This window comes from Nerophis ophidion, linkage group LG09, assembly GCF_033978795.1.
Source record: "Nerophis ophidion isolate RoL-2023_Sa linkage group LG09, RoL_Noph_v1.0, whole genome shotgun sequence".
NCBI classification, from domain to species: Eukaryota; Metazoa; Chordata; class Actinopteri; order Syngnathiformes; family Syngnathidae; genus Nerophis; species Nerophis ophidion.
The window spans coordinates 37,117,768-37,137,103 of record NC_084619.1 but is presented as its reverse complement, the minus strand read 5'-3'; the positions used below and the strand labels follow the sequence as shown (position 1 = coordinate 37,137,103).

Genomic DNA, 19,336 nt, shown 5'->3' with positions numbered 1-19,336 from the left:
TTCTGGCTTTTGAACTTTGCGCCTATAACAATCCAGATGGTTCTTTTCCTCTTTGTTACGGAGGACACAAAGTCCACAGTTTCCAAAAACAATTTGAAATGTGGACTCGTCAGACCACAGAACACATTTCCACTTTGCATCAGTCCATCTTGGATGGTTCGTGGTTAGGGCCTTGCATGGCAGCTCCCGCCATCAGTGTGTGAATGTGTGTGTGTATGGGTGAATGTGGAAATAGTGTCAAAGCGCTTTGAGTACCTTGAAGGTAGAAAAGCGCTATAAAAGTATAACCTTTTTTTTATTTTTTTTATTTTTATTTTTTCATCTTAGATGAACTCGGGCCCAGCAAAGCTGGCTGCGATTTTGGGTGTTGTTGATAAATGTTTTTTGCTGTATGTACCCGCAGAGACCCAGAAAGGGGCAACTGGTACAACATGGATGGATAGTTGAGTTTTAACTTACCCTTACAGAAGTAGCGACAAGCTGTAGTTACTGACAGTGGTTTTCTGAAGTGTTCCTGAGCCCATGTGGTGATAACCTTTACAAACTGATGTCAGTTTTTGATGCAGTACTGCCTGAGAGATCGAAGGTCACAAGCATTCAATGTTGGTTTTCAGGCTTGCTGCTTACGTGCAGTGATTTCTCCAAATTCTCTGATTCTTTTGATGATATTACGGACCGTAGATGGTGAAATCCCTGAATTTCTTGCAATAGCTTGTTGAGAAATGTTCTTAAACTGTATGACAATTTGCTCACACATTTGTTGACAAAGTGGTGACTCTCGCCCCGTCCTTGTTTGTGAATTACTAAACATTTTGTTGATGCTGCTTTTATACCCGCCTGTTCCCAATTGACCTGTTCACTTGTGGGATGTTCCAAATGACTGTTTGATTAGCCTTCCTCAACTTTCTCAGTCTTTTTTGCCACTTGTGCCAGCGTTTTTGAAACATGTTACAGGCATTAAATTCCAAATAATATGATAATGTTTGCAAAAAATAATAAAGTTTTCCAGTTCAAAAGTTAAGTATCTTGTCTTTGCAGTCTATTGAATATAGGTTGAAAAGGATTTGCAAATCATTGTATTCTGTTTTAATGTATGATTTACACAAGGTGCCAACTTTTGGGTTTTGTAAGTAAAAATATATATTTTTTCCATTGTGTTTAACTGTAACTGTTAAAAGACTTACGGCTACATACCAATTTTTACAAAACACAGCTGTTTTTTCTTGCGAAAAGGTCAAGTTTGAATGAACGTCTGGTACTTTGTTTGTATCTATTTCTTCTCTTGTAAAGCTTACTGTACCAGCCAGTTGGGGTTATATCTCTGGCTGGCTGTGTCTGCTGCCCAGTCAACATTCTTGTACTGCTGGAAAAAATGCTGGTGTGGTCCAGCTGGTGTCAAGGTGTGGAACGTACAGCAAAGCCTCGCCAACATCTCGACATTTACTGAGACCACGCCACTGTGTCGGATATAGTCCAACATTCTCTTCATATACAGTGAGGCAAAAAAGTATTTAGTCAGCCACCGATTGTGCAAGTTCTCCCACTTATAATGATGACAGAGGTCTGTAATTTTCATCATAGGTACACTTCAACTGTGAGGGACAGAATGTGGAAAAAATCCAGGAATTCACATTGTAGGAATTTTAAAGAATTTATTTGTACATTTTGGTGGAAAATAAGTATTTGGTCAACCATTCAAAGCTCTCACTGATGGAAGGAGGTTTTAGCTCAAAATCTCACGATACATGGCCCCATTCTTTCTTTCCTTAACACGGCTCAATCGTCATGTCCCCTTAGCAGAAAAACAGCCCCAAATCATGATGTTTCCACCCCCATGCTTCACAGTAGGTGTGGTGTTCATGGGATGCAACTCAGTATTCTTCTTCCCCCAAACACGACGAGTTGAGTTTATACCAAAAAGTTCTATTTTGGTTTCATCTGACCACATGACATTCTCCCAATCCTCTGCTGTATCATCCATGTATCCATTTTGGTACAAACTCGAACGGAATTCAATAATTTGCAAATCATTTTCAACCCATATTCAGTTGAATATGCTACAAAGACAACATATTTGATATTCAAACTGATAAACATTTTTTTTTTTGCAAATAATCATTAACTTTAGAATTTGATGCCAGCAACACGTGATAAAGACGTTGGGAAAGGTTGCAATAAATACTGATAAAGTTGAGGAATGGTCATCAAACACTTATTTGGAACATCCCACAGGTGTGCAGGCTAATTGGGAACAGGTGGGTGCCATGATTGGGTATAAAAACAGCTTCCCAAAAAATGCTCAGTCTTTTCACAAGGTACACACCTTTGTCCACAACTGCGTGAGCAAATAGTCAAACAGTTTAAAAACAGCGTTACTCAAAGTGCAATTGCAAAAAAATTTAAGTATTTCAACATCTACGGTCCATAATATCATCAAAAGGTTCAGAGAATCTGGAGAAATCACTCCATGTAAGCGGCATGGCCGGAAACCAACATTGAATGACCGTGACCTTCGATCCCTCAGACGGCACTGTATCAAAAAACGACATCAATCTCTAAAGGATATCACCACATTGGTTCAGGAACATTTCAGAAAACCACTGTCACTAAATACAGTTTGTCGCTACATCTGTAAGGGCAAGTTAAAGCTCTACTATGCAAAGCGAAAGCCATTTACAACAACCTCCAGAAACGCCGCTGGCTTCGCTGGGCCCGAGATCATCTAAGATGGACTGATGCAAAATGGAAAGTGTTCTGTGGTCTGACGAGTCCACATTTCAAATTGTTTTTGGAAATATTCGACATCGTGTCATCCGGACCAAAGGGGAAGCGAACCATCCAGACTGTTATCGATGCAAAGTTCAAAAGCCAGCATCTGTGATGGTATGGGGGCGCATTAGTGCCCAAGGCATGAGTAACTTACACATCTGTGAAGGCACCATTAATGCTGAAAGGTACATACAGGTTTTGGAACAACATATGCTGCCATCTAAGCGCCATCTTTTCACGCCCCTGCTTATTTCAGCAAGACAAGGCCAAGCCACATTCAATACGTGTTACAACAGGGTGGCTTTGTAAAAAAAGAGTGCGGGTACTTTCCTGGCCCACCTGCAGTCCAGACCTGTCTCCCATCGAAAATGTGTGGCGCATTATGAAGTGTAAAATACGACAGCGGAGACCCCGGACTGTTGAATGACTGAAGCTCTACATAAAACAAGAATGGGAAAGAATTCCACTTTCAAAGCTTCAACAATTAGTTTCCTCAGTTCCCAAACGTTTATTGAGTGTTTTTAAAAGAAAAGGTGATGTAACACAGTGGTGAACATGCCCTTTCCCAACTACTTTGGCACGTGTTGCAGCCATGAAATTCTGAGTTAATTTTTATTTGCAAAAAAAAAAAAACTTTATGAGTTTGTACATCAAATATCTTGTCTTCAATTGAATATGGGTTGAAAAGGATTTGCAAATCATTGTATTCCATTTATATTTACATCTTACACAATTTCACAAGTCATATAGAACCGGGGTTTGTATGTATGTGTGTATATATGTATGTACATATATATACACATGTATGTGTGTATATATATATATATGTATGTATATGTATTTGTATGTATATGTTTATATGTACATATATATTGTGTATATATATATATATATATTAGGGGTGGGCAAATTAATGCTTTAATTACGAGTTAACTCATCAATCTATTAACGCCGACAATTATTTTATCGCACATTTGCGTATGTTGTTTACATGCTTTTATTTTGTTAACGCCTTTTCTTAACAAGGTGGCGTCGCCCGGACGGGCTTCGGCGTCGAGGGGCTCTTGGTAAAGATGGAACATTTGGCAAAAATACCGGACAATTCTGCAAATTTCATGGCTGGCTCACTCCGGGATCACTTACGGCCGCCAGACAATTCTGGATGTGGATAGATTGGGCCGTTTTGGACTGAATGACGCGTGCTTGCTAAACCTGCTAGCTAGCATGGGAATACTTTTCCGGCTACATCCAGCGGCCTGTGAAGCAGCGGAGTATTTGTGTTGTCTGTCTATTTATGAATAATGCAGACGAGGCGTGTTGGCTGAGTTCTTAACGTTTACTTTCAGAGCGTGCATATCACAACATACAAGATGCCGTCAGGCATGCTCCTCACTCTTGTTGCATGCTGGGTAGGGTAGTTCTTTTTTTCCCTGGCTCATAACATCACAATATAGTACCATGTATATGATGCGTTCAGTTTATCAAAGCACCAAGCAAACAATCGAAAAATTCACATCATATCAATTCCTAGACATGGTCATAATTATTTTAAGTGCACTACGCATAATAAACACAACATTATTAATATTGCTACTACGGATAATTTGATCAAAAATTCCCTAAAACAGCCCACTACCTATAATATAGGTTTTTTAAACATAAGATCCCTGATAAAAAAAAATGTTTTTGCTGTTACATCAGAAATTGCCTGTTCAGATGTTATGATTGTGGCTCACAGATTTGTATGTAGATGATATTTATTTTCCATAACAAACAGGATAACTCAAATACCCTGGCAGTGGCAATAAGCTTAAATGTTTATATTTACATTTTTTGAGTTGATTTTCATAAAATATGCAATTTAACTGCTACTGTTTAACAAGGACTGATTTAAATTTTGTTTGCACAACAAATGTTTTGGCGCTTTTGTTCATGTGGGAGAATATTCCAATAAAGGTGCACTACACAGTACTTTTGAATTCATTATTGGGCTTTGCGTATACAATGCAGTTAATCGCGATTAATCTGAGAAATAGTGCGATTAACTTCGATTAAAATTTGTAATCGTTGCCCAGCCCTAATATATATATATATATATATATATATATATATATATATATATATATATATATATATATATATATATATATATATATATATATAAATTTATATATATATGTTGTAGGAATATGTATATATACAGTAAGGATATATACATATATGTATGTATATACATATATACAGTACTATCAGGCCTGCTTGCTTTGTTGGTATAGGAAATTAACATTTTTTACAGGCAGTCCGCTATGAATTGTTTTTCTTCCAAGTGCTTGAGCTGGTGTTGAGTTGGGACCGGACGTAATGGCAAGCACAACAAAAGTATCGAAATATGGGAGTCTTAGATTTTATCTGAATTGTTACTTATGGAATTTGAAAATTAAAGTTCCAAATTCAATATACATTCCTCGTCCAAACACTGAATATTCTACTGTTTTTCAATCCTAAATTCCCTTAAGGTCATTCATGCGTCCCAGTGCCAGTACTAAAACCGGATAAAGAGGATGGTTGCTTCAGGAATGGAATTTGGTGTTAACAAAACAAACAAACAATTCAAGTGACATACTATTGCTACACCTGTTGGCAGAAGACAACTATATTGATTGTGAAACATTTTCTAAAGTGTAACGTGACACCCCTACCAATATTCCTTGTCTTAACACACATACTTGTACATATACACAATAAGGTCTCTGTAATATTGCATATGACCACGTTTAGCTTTCATTATGGCACGCATTCACTGTGGCATCATTTTCGCAAACTTTCACAACGTCACAGACTTTTTTTTTTTTTTTTTTTTTACGGTTACAGTCACACATGTATTAATGCTGGACAATTCAGACCACTTCACAAAGTAGTCTCAGCAATCCCCTAAGATGTGTTCTCGTGCATGATGCCTTCCAGTAAGTAAACCACAAGATGTTTCTTCCACATGGTTGTTTAACAAAGAAGAATTCACTGCACTTGTTAAATAACTTGTTGCCAGGTGAAACATAATCACCCATGCAGTAATTACCCAGTGGAAGGCTCTTGTATTTGCTTAGTTAAATCCAGATGGTGACCTTTTTTGGCCAGGCGGTGTATATTAAGTTAGTTATTATTATGTTTGTGCACAGAATACTGTACATGTCGGTTTTATTTGGATCCCATTCAATTATAGTTCAGTACTGTACTTAAAGGGGAACTACACTTTTTATCGTTCACATTTATTATAAGAGACAAAAAGACAAAAGTTTTTGGAGTTCTTTGCTTCCCAACATAAAAATCTGCCTGTTCTCGGTGGCTAGCAATGCAGCTAATGGGAGCAATCAATTCTACCTCTAAATCACTTCAAAAAGGCATTCAAGATCTGTCAAAAATACTTCATTTACGTTACGTAACCTGTATAATAACCAAGCTGTAGCGACATTGTTATTGTAAGAGCATCACTGAGGATTTTTTTTCTATTGTAGTAACATACGTAAAAGCTAACTACGGAAAGAGATAAGTTAACATCTACAATAACAAGAAACGTGTTTTGAGTTTGTAATGCATAACACTGCGATACAAAACCAATTTCTCTTCAAGATGCGCCTTATTTGGAAATAGGCAAAAGTGTTTTATTGATATCTCCACCATGCCTCGATGGTGGAATTCAAATTCTCTGGTTATATGAGGCTCCCAAATACACAAAAACAGATGCCAACAGGTAAAAAAAAAAGTTAGTTTTGCGGGATATACCCTTTTAAATCTTAGCAGGATACTTTGCCAAGATAGCTTATGTGCTGGTACTAAACCGGCTCGGAGCAGGCTTAGTTCGAGGATGCAAAATTAGAGCCAATAAAATTATTGCCCACTCGCCAATACAACGTCAGAGCGTATAAAAACCTCGCCCGATTGTCTCTGAACATGTGGTGACTGTTTATCCATCCATCCATCCATTTCCTACCGCTTGTCCCTTTTGGGGTTGCGGGGGGTCGCTGGAGCCTATCTCAGCTGCATTCGGGCGGTAGGCGGGGTACACCCTGGACAAGTCGCCTCCTCATTGCAGGTGACTGTTTATTGACAATCCTGTAGAGATCTGCACAGACAGTACAAACAAAATATATGACTACAAAAAAAATTTGGAATCGACAAGAAATTATTTGACATCCCACCCTGCATTAAAAGCAATATCTCGATAATGGCGGTATCACCATATCGACATATTGCCGTTATCGTGAGCCATGTATCGTATTGTACCGTGACGTACCTTGAGATTCCCAGCCTTAGTATAGTTGTTTGCAAATCAAGCAACTCGCGTACCTACACACACACACACACACAAACACACACACACGTACGCGCACAAACAACACACACAGTCACCCAACACTGATGTTGGCTGTGAAAGACAATCTCCTTGAGAAAAAGTATTTCATGCCAAAAGCTTATGGAGGGAAATCACATTAGAACATGTGGGAATGCTGGGTAGAAAAAACATGCCTGCACCCTTTATGTTGGGGGTGGGGGGGGGGGCTGGTAAAGCAGACTCTGACATCTGAGGCTGAGCTGTCTTGGACAAGAGGTGGCTTTTTGGTAAAGAAAAGAATTTGTCACTCAAGCTCTTCAACTGCTAAATCTCCTCTAATACTGTACAATCAGCGGCCTCTAATGTTCACAGACTAGGTTTCTCACTCTGCTTAGACTTCAGACTCTGATTTTACGCTTCTTTTCCCAAGAGGAAAATCCATCCGGGTTCCCATCACGCTTTGTGTGTGTTATACTGTATGTGTGCTGATGGGGGTCCATAAACCTCAACACCACCCCCTCCTCTTGTTCCCATAGTGGTAGTGTTAGGCTTGTGTGGCTCTGGGAAGCTTTTGGTGTGTCTGGTGTTATCCGGGTGTCAGTTGCAGGGGCTATGGTCAAGGTGGTAAAACACACACACACGCCCTGCAGGGCTAAAATAGAACAGTGGTCGTCCACAATGGTCCCTTGCAGTCACAGATAGTGATGATCTGTCAGCAGTTAGTATGTTTCCAGGCACTAAAAACAATAATTTTTGCATTAATTTAGTTGAAACCATCTTATACACATGTATGTATATAAATTAGATTGTGTTCTATGTTATAGAGAATAATATATCTAGATCAGTGGTTTTAATTTTTGTTTTTTTGTTTTTTAACTAAAGATCACCTCAGAAAACACTTGGCTCTCTAATTACCACCATAAATACCAACATTCACATACAATAGCGTAGTAGGCTTAAAGGGGAACATTATCACAATTTCAGAAGCGTTAAAACCAATAAAAATCAGTACCCAGTGGCTTATTTTATTTTTCGAATTTTTTTTCAAAATTTTACCCATCCCGTAATATCCCGAAAAAAGGCTTTAAAGTGCCTGATTTTCGCTATCTGTGAAGCCACCGTCCATTTTCCTGTGACGTCATCCAGTGATGCCAATACAAACAAACAGATAGCACAGCAAGATATAGCGACATTAGCTCGGATTCAGACTCAGATTTCAGCGGTTTAAGCAATTCAACAGATTACGCATGTATTGAAACGGATGGTTGGAGTATGGAGGCAGATAGCGAAAACGAAATTGAAGAAGAAACTGAAGCTGTTGAGCGAATAGCTATTGACGCTATTCGGCCATGTCTGCCTTAGCATCGCCGGTAAAATGTGCAGACCAAACGATCGGAAGTTTCGCATCTTGGGACACTGGATCAACTTGAATCCGTCGATTGGTAAGTGTTTGTTTGGCATTAAATGTGGGTGGAGGGAAACGCTGGATGCAAATATAGCTACAAATGCACATACAGCTAGTCTAAATAGCATCTTAGCATCGATTAGCTGGCAGTCATGCCGCGACCAAATATTTCTGATTAGCACATAAGTCAATAACATCAACAAAACTCACCTTTATGATTTAGTTGACTTTATCGTTGGAAATGCATCTGCAGGTTATCCATACATCTCTGTGCCATGTCTGCCTTAGCATCGCCGGTAAAATGTGCAGACACTCCGGCACATTCAATGGGGGTCTGGCAGGAGATTTCTTTGACTTTATCGTTGGAAATGCATCTGCTTTGAGTGTCGCAGGATATCCACACAATCTTGCCATCTCTGTAATAGCATAGCTTTCGTCGGTAAAGTGTGCGGAACAAACGACTGACCATTTTGTCGGCTTTCCCCACACCCTCGTATTTTGAACAAATTCCGTCCAATTTCTTGCCACTTTCGCATCTTTGGGCCAGTGGTGCAACTTCAATCCTTCCCTGTTAGTGTTGTTACACCCTCCGACAACACACCGACGAGGCATGATGTCTCCAAGGTACGGAAAACATTAGAAAAAACGGAAAATAACAGAGCTGAGACCCAGTGTTTGGAATGTGTTTGGGAAAATGGCGGCTTTATTACCTATGTAACGTCACGTTCTGACGTCATCGCTCCGAGAGCGATAAATAGAAAGGCGTTTAACTCGCCAAAATTCACCCATTTAGAGTTCGGAAATCGTTTAAAAAAATATATGGGTTTTTTTCTGCAACATCAAGGTATATATTGACGCTTACATAGGTCTGGTGATAATGTTCCCCTTTAAGTATTCATCAAAAATAAGGCATACATTTTATTTAACAAATGTATTTTATACTACAATATGAAGGTTCTGGGTTCAATCCTGGGCTCAGGATCTTTCTGTGTGGAGTTTGCATGTTCTCCCCATGACTGCGTGGGTTTCCTCCGGGTACTCTGGCTTCTTCCCGCCTCGAAAGACATGCACCTGGGGATAGGTTGATTGGCAGAACTAAATGGGCCCTAGTGTGTGAATGTGAGTGTGAATGTTGTCTGTCTATCAGTGTTGGCCCTGTGATGAGGTGGCGACTTGTCCAGGGTGTACGACACTTTCCGCCCGAATTCAGCAGCGATAGTCTCCAGCACCCCCAGCAACCCACGAAAAGGACAAGCGTCCTAGTAAATGGATGGATGGATGGCCACCATAACATTACAAACAGTTTGAACAGTACCACTGTGTGTAAATATAGGAAAATAAAACACTGTACTTTAGTCAAGTGATTGTTTGGCGTACTACTACATGGATCCCATGTACCACAGTTTGAGAATCACTGTTCTAGAAAGTATGATTGGAAACAAGTTCCCTCTTGCATGTAAACACTTTGATCAGCCTATAAATGGGTTATGCTTGTATGGACCTTTCCTACCTTCAAGGTACTGTAAAGCGCTCATTGAAACAAGCTTACTGCCAATGCGCAAATATATTTGAAGGATTACGGCGCCTCTCATTTAGTTCACAAGCAGTGTGAAATGAATTAGTGAAGTCAATTATCTTTATATATAGCGCATTTCTCTAATGACTCAAAGCACTTTACATGGTGAAATCCATTATCTAAGTTACATTTAAACCAGTGTGGGTGGCACTGCGAGCAGGTGAGTCAAGTGTCTTGCCCCAGGACACAACGGCAGTGACTATGATTGCGGAAGCAGGGATCGGAGCTGCAACCTTAAATTGCTGGCATGACCACTCTACCAACTGAGCCACGCCACCCAGGCAAAGAAGACAAAGCCAGAGGGAGGTACATGTTTACACTAACAAGGAGACAGATTAAGAAGCTAAAATAGGTCAAAGTCAAATGTTCAAAGTATGATCAAATAAAAAGCTACCTGTTAAATTAATGAAGTGGCAAAAAGTTCTTGAAGAAGACTGTTTTGATTGATTACATAATGCCGGAACTCATCCCGACAGGTAGAAACATATCAAACAGCTTTATTTTAACAACGCAGTTTAAGAACCACATTTCTCAACCTGCTATTGCAGGGAATTTAGAGATTTCACCATCTGCGGTCCGTAATATCATCAAATGGTTCAGGGAAGCTGGAGAAATAATTGCACATAAGCGGCTAAGCCCGTGACTTTCGATCCCTCAGGCGGTACTGCATCAAAAAGCGACATCAGTGTGTAAAGGATATCACCACATGGGCTCAGGAATACTGCAGACAAACGCTGTCAGTAACTACAGTTCATTGCTACATCTGTAAGTGTAAGTTAAAACTCTACTTTGCAAAACCAAAGCCATTTATCAACAACACCCAGAAACGCCGCCGGCTTTGCTGGGCCCAGCCTCATCTAAGATTGACTGATACAAATTGGAAAAGTGTTCTGTGGTCTGACAAGTCCACATTTAAAAAAATGTTTGGAATCTGTGGACGTCGTGTCCTCCGGAACGAAAAGGAAAATAACCATCCGGATTGTTCAAAGCGCAAAGTTCAAAAGCCAGCATCTGCGATGGTATGGGGGTGTATTAGTGCCCAAGGCATGGGTAATTTACACATCTGTGAAGGCACCATTAATGCTGAAAGGTACATTCAGGTTTTGGGGCAAGATATGTTGCCATCCAAGCAAAGCTATCATGGACGGCCCTGCTTATTTCAGCAATACAATGCCAAGCCACATTCTGCATGTGTTATAACAGCGTGGCATCGTAGTAAAAGAGTGCGGGAACTTTCCTGGCCTGCCTGTAGTCCAGACCTGTCTCCCATTGAAAATGCGTGGCACATAATGTAGCATAAAATATGACAACAGTCACCTTGGACTGTTGAACGACTTAAGCTGTACATCAAGCAAGAAAGGGAAATAATTCCACCTGAAAAGCTTCAAACATTGATCTCCTCGTTCTCAAATGTTTACCGAGTGTTGTTAAATGCCCCTCTGCCAACTTTTTTTTGTAACGTGTTGCTGTCATTAAATTTCAAGTTAATGATTATTTAAAAATATATATATATTTATGTTTGTCAGTTTGAACATTAAATATATTGTCTTTGCAGTGTTTTCAACTGAATAAAAGTTGAAAAGGATTTGCAAATCATTGCATAATGTTTTTATTAACGAATTACACAACGTGCCAACTTCACTGCTTTTGGGTTTTGTAAACAAATGCCGTGGGTGGGTCTACAAAGACATCCACTGTAACGATACTACGTACAAGAGCCGTACATAGTCGATAGTACAATAATTACGTCAAGATCTGTTATTATCTTAAAACCTTTTGTCTTTTTTAATGTGTATAAAGTCAGGAAATATGTCCCAGGACACACGAGAACTTAAATTATGACCAATGTATGATCCTGTAACTACTTGGTATTGGTTTGATACCAAAATCTGTAGTATCACCAAAAGCTTATATAAAGTATCAAACAACAGAAGAATAAGTGCTTATTACATTTTAAAAGAAGTGTAAATAGAACATGTTAAAATGGAAAGTAAGCAGATATTAACAGTAAATAAACAAGAAGCTTAATAATTCATTTTATACCACTTGTCCTTAATAATTTTGACAAAATAATAGAATGGTAAACGACACAATATGTTACTGCATACATCAGTAGCCAAATTAGGAGCCTTTGTTTGCTTATTTACAACCTAACAATTGTCTGGAATGTTTACTCTCTTATTTAATGTTAAAATTATTATTTGTTTGCAATAAGAAGTGTATGTTTAATGTATCATAATATGTTCTGTTAAAATAAAGCTGAAGATGACATTTTTCTATGGTCCCCTTTATTTTGCATTTTGCTACTGGTACCAAAATATTATTGGGACAACACTAGTAGGGCTGTAAGGGTATTAAAATCTCACTGTACGATATTATCACGGTATTCCGGTAATGTTACAATATTATTGTGGTATATGTCCCAAACAAAATGATTTGGTAAAAATGCCATACTGTGTAAAATGAAGTGACACGAATGTTAAGGATAAACACAGTTACTCTAATTTACCATAAACATAATGCTCAAATGTTGTAATCATATTATTACAACACACACAATGTTTTAAGTGAAATAAATCGTGCATGAACATCCACTGTTTCAAGAAAATATTAACAAAAACTTACAGTTGATGTCTCTAAAGTGACAATGTGACCATTGTTTGTAACAAATGTAAAACAATAATGTTCACTTTAATGTCTTTCAACTTTTTACTTTATGAGAAGTTGTGTCCTCTACAATGGCCATTTTTTACATCAGTCTGGAAAAAGCTTTTTCTCAGAAAAGTTAACTAACAACATAACTTTTAATAATGTAAATACCTCACATATAATGATTAGTTTCACTGGCTTACAATATATTTTCTGGGTGATGGCTTATGACCTGGGCTACTTTTCCACCCGAGGTCAGTTGGATAGTATGGGTGTGGGGAAAAATCCATTCGAATTTGAATCGCGATTCTCACGTTGTGCGATTCAGAAACAATTCTCATTTTAAAAAAATCTTTTTTTTTTTTTATCAATCTAACAAAAAAATACACAGCAATACCATAACAATACAATACAATTCCAAAACCAAACCTGACCCAGCAACATTCAGTACTGCAATAAACAGAGCAATTGAGAGAAGACACAAACACAACACAGAACAAACCAAAAGTAGTGAAATAAAAATGAATATTATCAACAACAGTACAGTGGCTTACACTTGCGTCGCATCTCATAAGCTTGACAACACACTGTGTCCAATGGTTTCACAAAGATAAGATAAGTCGTATTTTTGGTTCGTTTAATAGTTAAAACAAATTTACATCATTGCAATCAGTTGATAAAACATTGTCCTTTACAATTATAAAAGCTTTTTACAAAAATCTACTACTCTGCTAGCATGTCAGCATACTGGGGTAGATCCTGCTGAAATCCTATGTATTGAATGAATACAGAATCGTTTTGAATCAGGGAAAAAAAAGTTTTTGAATCGAGAATCGTGTTGAATTGAAAAAAAAAATCGATTTTGAATCGAATCATGACCCCAAGAATCGATATTGAATCGAATCGTGGGACACCCAAAGATTCACAGCCCTATAGGATAGGTTGACTTCAAGAGAGATAATTAGTAGAAAATGAATTGATGGATTAAGGATGTATTCAAGTCCAGCCTTAGTGCACACCTCGACTAGACAACTTTTCTATCACTGTTTTTACACAATTTTTCAGCAGTCGACATTGCGGTCATGTGACATCGTCATTACCGCTCTACGCTAATGCAAGCAAAGCCCAATGTGCTGTGGAAGTTGTACAGAAACACCACTTGGAAAAACTAAAAAGGAAACTGCACTTTTTTAAAAATGTTGCCTATCGTTCACAATCATTCTAAAACACATGACGACCAATGTTTTTTTTTTACAGCATTCTAACTTCTAAATATATGTAAATAAAATTCAACCTCTGTTTCGCCCATAATTTCGAATAAATAACTATTCTAAAACTGCCAAAAATACTCCATTTATACTTTGTGATTTAAATATTAATCAATTATTAGTGATTGTTATTATAAGCGCTAACGCAGACTAACTTTTTACTTTTTAAATTCGATCTCAACTCTGTACGCTGCTGCTGGAATTTTAATTTTCCTGAGGGAACTCTCCTGAAGGAATCAATAAAATACTATCTATCTATCTAACTATTTATAGCTTTGCTGTGATCACGAGCCTGTGTACAATTTTGACATGATCGACTGACAAGGTGTTTCCTAGCTTCCTTGCTCCGTGGAAGTTTATTGGAGATCAGAAGTAATTCATCTCACCTGGACAGAAGAAGTCTGAGGACATATTCAGACAAGTTGGTACACTTTGACAGCCATTTAGGTCCTGGAAACAGGATAAACAAGGCGAAAAGACCATGGCCACCCCGTCTCTCTCCCACCAGGAAACATTGTGATGGCTTTTTGAAATGCGTATGCTTAAAATTATCAAAATACGTAAATAATAAATGTTATAAATCTGCCTTTTACTACATTACATATATACTTACATCATGTATATAAAACCTCAATGGAGGTTTTGGGGGTTTTTTAAGGGCTTTATAGGCGGAATAGAGCAGTTATTTAATATTTACAATGCAAAAAAAAATTATAACATCCATTATCATGTCTCTCACGATGATTGTGAATGATAAGTAGATTTTCCCAAAAATGTGCAGTTCCCCTTGAAGTCCCACGTTTAAAAAGCAGCATATTTGTTTGGTGAAAGGCCATTCAAGAGCTTGCTGATCTATGTGAAACAAACTGTTTATTTTTAAAAAAGTATTCAGATTGTATTCAGTACAGTTATTGTCATCAAGGGCACCGACTCCTTATACTTGTAGCAAAATGTCAACGCAATGTAATTCTGTCAGTAGAGATCCCCCCCAAAACTAGTGAAGAATGCCCATACTCAAACATAGAGGTTAATATTTATACAGTATAGTTCAGTGCAGTTGTCAGTCGCTAACTGAAACAACTGACTGAGTTAATATTAGATTGGTAAGTCAATAATAAGTGAAAGTGAGATGTGCTTCAACTTACCCGCCTGTCTTTCTTTGACTTTTGGCTGGATTATTTCTACTGGCTGTCCCTGAACTGTTTACCTTATAATGGTGTGTGTGCAACCTTTGAGTGTGGAGGTTAATCGGGCAGTTCCTAAAGGTGAAAGGCTTCATAGTACAAACACTGCTCAACTCACATGCCATTCATTGGAATTGACATGTGTATTTAGAATCAGGCAAGTGTGGGGGAAAAAAACAACCCAAACAGGCATACTTGTGTTGTTTGTATTTATATCCTATGCATATTGCCTTGACATCTTGAATCAACACAATTTTTTCTAATTATGTCTCGCAGATGTGGCAGGCGTGTCTGTATGTCCCCCTGTAGCCTTGGACGTAGGCGTGGGCCTCCTGTGTCACTTGTTCCAACTGTGGGATCAGGTACCAGCAGGCGTCCTCACTCTGACAGAGTGGCTGCTGGGAGATGAAGAAGGCGATGAGGAGGAAAGTGCAGAAGAAGCCACTAGGCTGGTAAGAAACATTTTCAATTCGGTAATCATTTTATTAGGCTCTGCCTCCACCAAGCAGTACAGTTGAGTTAAAGGGGAAAATTATCACCACACCTATGTAAGCGTCAATACCTTGATGTTGCAGAAAAAAGACCATATCTTTTTTTAACCGATTTCCGAACTCTAAATGGGTGAATTTTGGCGAATTAAACGCCTTTCTATTTATCGCTCTCGGAGCGATGACGACAGAACGTGACGTCACCTAGATAATAAAGCCGCCATTCTCTCAAACACATTATAAACACCGCGTCTCAGCTCTGTTATTTTCCGTTTTTTCGACTATTTTCTGGAACCTTGGAGACATCATGCCTCGTCGGTGTGTTGTCGGAGGGTGTAACTACACTAACAGGGAGGGATTCCAGGTGCACCACTGCCCCAAAGATGCGAAATTGGCGAGAAATTGGACGAAATTTGTTCAAAATACGAGGGTGTGGGGAAAGCCGACGAAATGGTCAGTTGTTTGTTCAGCACACTTTACCGACAAAAGCTATACTACTACAGAGATGGCAAGATTGTGTAGCTATCCTGCGACACTCAAAGCAGATGCATTTCCAACGATAAAGTCAAAGAAATCTTCCGCCAGACCCCCATTGAATGTGCCGGAGTGTCTGCACATTTTACCGGCGATGCTAAGGCAGACATGGCACAGAGATGTATGGATAACCTGCAGATGCATTTCCAACGATAAAGTCAACGAAATCACAAAGGTGAGTTTTGTTGATGTTCTTGACTTATGTGCTAATCAGACATATTTGGTCGCGGCATGACTGCCAGCTATTCGATGCTAACATGCTATTTAGGCTAGCTGTATGTACATTTACATCCAGCGTTTCCCTCCACCCACATTTAATGCCAAACAAACACTTACCAATCGACAAATTTAAGTTGATCCGGTGTCACATGATGCGTAACTTCTGGTCGTTGGTCTGCACATTTTACATGCTATGCTACGGCAAACATGGCCGAATAGCGTCAATAGCTATTCGCTCAATAGCTTCAGTTTCTTCTTCAATTTCTTTTTCGCTATCTGCCTCCATACTCCAACCATCTGTTTCAATACATGCGTAATCTGTTGAATTGCTTAAACCGCTGAAATCCGAGTCTGAATCCGAGCTAATGTCGCTATATCTTGCTGTGCTATCCGTATTGGCATCACTGGATGACGTCACAGGACAATGGACGATGGCTTCACAGATAGCGAAAATCAGGCACTTTAAAGCTTTTTTTAAGGATATTCCGGGATGGGTAAAATTTTGAAACAAAATTCAAAAAATAAAATAAGCCACTGGGAACTGATTTTTATTGACTTTAACCCTTCTGAATTTGTGATAATGTTCCCCTTTAAGCATGTCACACACTTGATTCTCTTTTTAAGGGAAACTGTATTTTTATTTATTTTCCCATCATTCAGAATCTTTATGTGAGACAAGAACATTCTCTGTGTTCTAAATAGTAAAAGAAACTGTTGGTATGAGGTGCCTAACAATGCAGATAATTGGGATTCATTCATTCCACTAATAAAGAGCTCTTAAAAAACAAACAAAAACCACCAGCAATGTTTAATTTACATGCTGTTACCTGCACATTAACCACGCATAGCAACATTATTGTAAGATCTACCTTAGACAAACTGCTTTTCTGGCTATGTGTGGATGAGGGGCAAAATAAAAATGTGTGGTTCCCCTTTAAGCATTAAAAATAAGTTGCAAACAATACCTTTTTATTTTTTTCATCTTTTTTACCTTCCCATTAAGATACTAACTCCAGTATTTGGTATGGTCTGGTTGTGGCCGGGTGCTGGGTGCCACTGGTATAATATCACATTGTTTAGATGCCACAGTTACTGCCATCTGGCCTACACAACCCTGCAGTGAGAAAGCAAGTCAAAACAAACTTATATTTCCAAACTGTATCATGATGAACTGAACTGAGCTGTACTGCTTGATGTGAACATAGCTTTAAACGGATAAAGAGATTTAAAAGACACAACCTTTGCTTAGTCTATAGTGTGGGCTCTTTTGCCCGATATCTGATCAAGGTGTTTTGTTTTAAACACTCCTGGTAGAGTTAAAATATTTGAACAGTGTCCACAGTGCCATTAACCCTTCAGGGGACATGTGCTGAAATTTGTGTCCTTTCAGTACATTTTTGCTATATTTTGGTTATTATTTGTGTTACTCCATTAGACATGATTTGTCCTAAAATAGTTTTTTTCTGTTAAAATTTTAAAAATATGTTAAATCCTATTATATTTATCTGACAATACCCCCAAATTAAACCAAACACAATAGTCCTTCATTTTTCAAAAGGCATAAAATCATTTTGGATTCATATTTTGTTTAATTTATTTGCTCAAATATCCCTCAATCAACTTCAGTTCAAAACAAAAATACTAACATTTTTTTTTAACCCTCTAAAAGCCTTTTGATCAAATCACAGTCACTATTTTTAATCACTCTACATTTTTGTAATCCATAGTCCTTTTTTGTCTCTTTCAATCCCTGTTTTATTTTTTTTGCTTGCTGTTTTACTGGTTTCAAGTGTTGCCTTTAGTTTTGGACATGCAACTCCATGCCCGTGTAGCCAAAAGCAGAAATGTGGGTCCATGTCTGCAAAATGTGTAAAAAAAATCACACCTTGTAGTTAGAATATCGTTAGTATTGTTGAAAGATATCAGTCAGTACGTGTCCATGCACTAAATTAGTCCGACTCCTCAAATAGTTCAGCTCTAAATAAGCCTTCTACAGCCCAGGGAAACACCTTAATCCGATCATGGTTTGGTTTTTGAAAAATCGAACTAACACACCTGGATTAGGCAATTGAAAACTGGATATCTCGAGGGGGTGTGTGTGGCAGGAGAGGACCCATAGTATCACACATGCTCCAGTTTCATTGTGCAGGATACAACCCAGAAGCAGATACCATTCAATAAAAAAATAGCAACAATTGTAATGAAAAGATGACTGTTTATTTGCTTAACAACTCAAAAGAACAAAACATTTTGAATTGCATGTCTGGTAGAAAAAAAAAGTGACTTATTCAAGTAGGTAGCTAAGGAAATGTAGATTTCTGTCTTAATTCGTACTCTCGAAATACGAATGAGCTGAAATAGACTGAAGTATGTATAATAAAAGCGTACACAAACCTCTTCACGCTGCATTTGTGCAAGCTGAGTGATTCACTTCCCGCACAACTAGAGATATAGTCCACAACAATAGCAACCTTCTTCGGGTTATCAGTCGGGGCACAAACGGTCCGTTCCTTTGGATTGAAATATCCTTCCATCAATCCACAGAGCCTTTTGGATGAACTTTAAGACATTCAAAAGTTTTGTTTCCAGGATTTGCATCTGAAAATTCCTTCGAAAAATACTCTTCCGCCAGTCCTTCATTGTATCTGACCTGCATTCTTGGTAGTAGTGTCATGTTCGCAATCCAAGATCATTTATTGATGTTGTGTACTATCTAACATCAACATAGCCCTTAGAAATGTAATACAAACCCCGTTTCCATATGAGTTGGGAAATTGTGTTAGATGCAAATATAAACGGAATACAATGTTTTGCAAATCCTTTTCAACCCATATTCAATTGAATGCACTACAAAGACAAGATATTTGATGTTCAAACTCATAAACTTTATTTTTTTTGCAAATAATAATTCACT

General features: G+C 38.3%; 1 protein-coding gene across 3 annotated transcripts in view; it reads left to right on the top strand.

The window, feature by feature from the left end:
* thada (THADA armadillo repeat containing) overlaps positions 1-19,336 on the top strand; it is a 251,417-nt gene that overhangs the window by 229,518 nt on the left and 2,563 nt on the right. For all 3 annotated transcript variants that reach the window (XM_061910918.1, XM_061910920.1, XM_061910919.1), the window contains one exon: positions 15,458-15,633. In XM_061910918.1, the coding sequence (XP_061766902.1) occupies positions 15,458-15,633 (176 nt within the window). The remainder of the gene's footprint in view (positions 1-15,457; positions 15,634-19,336) is intronic.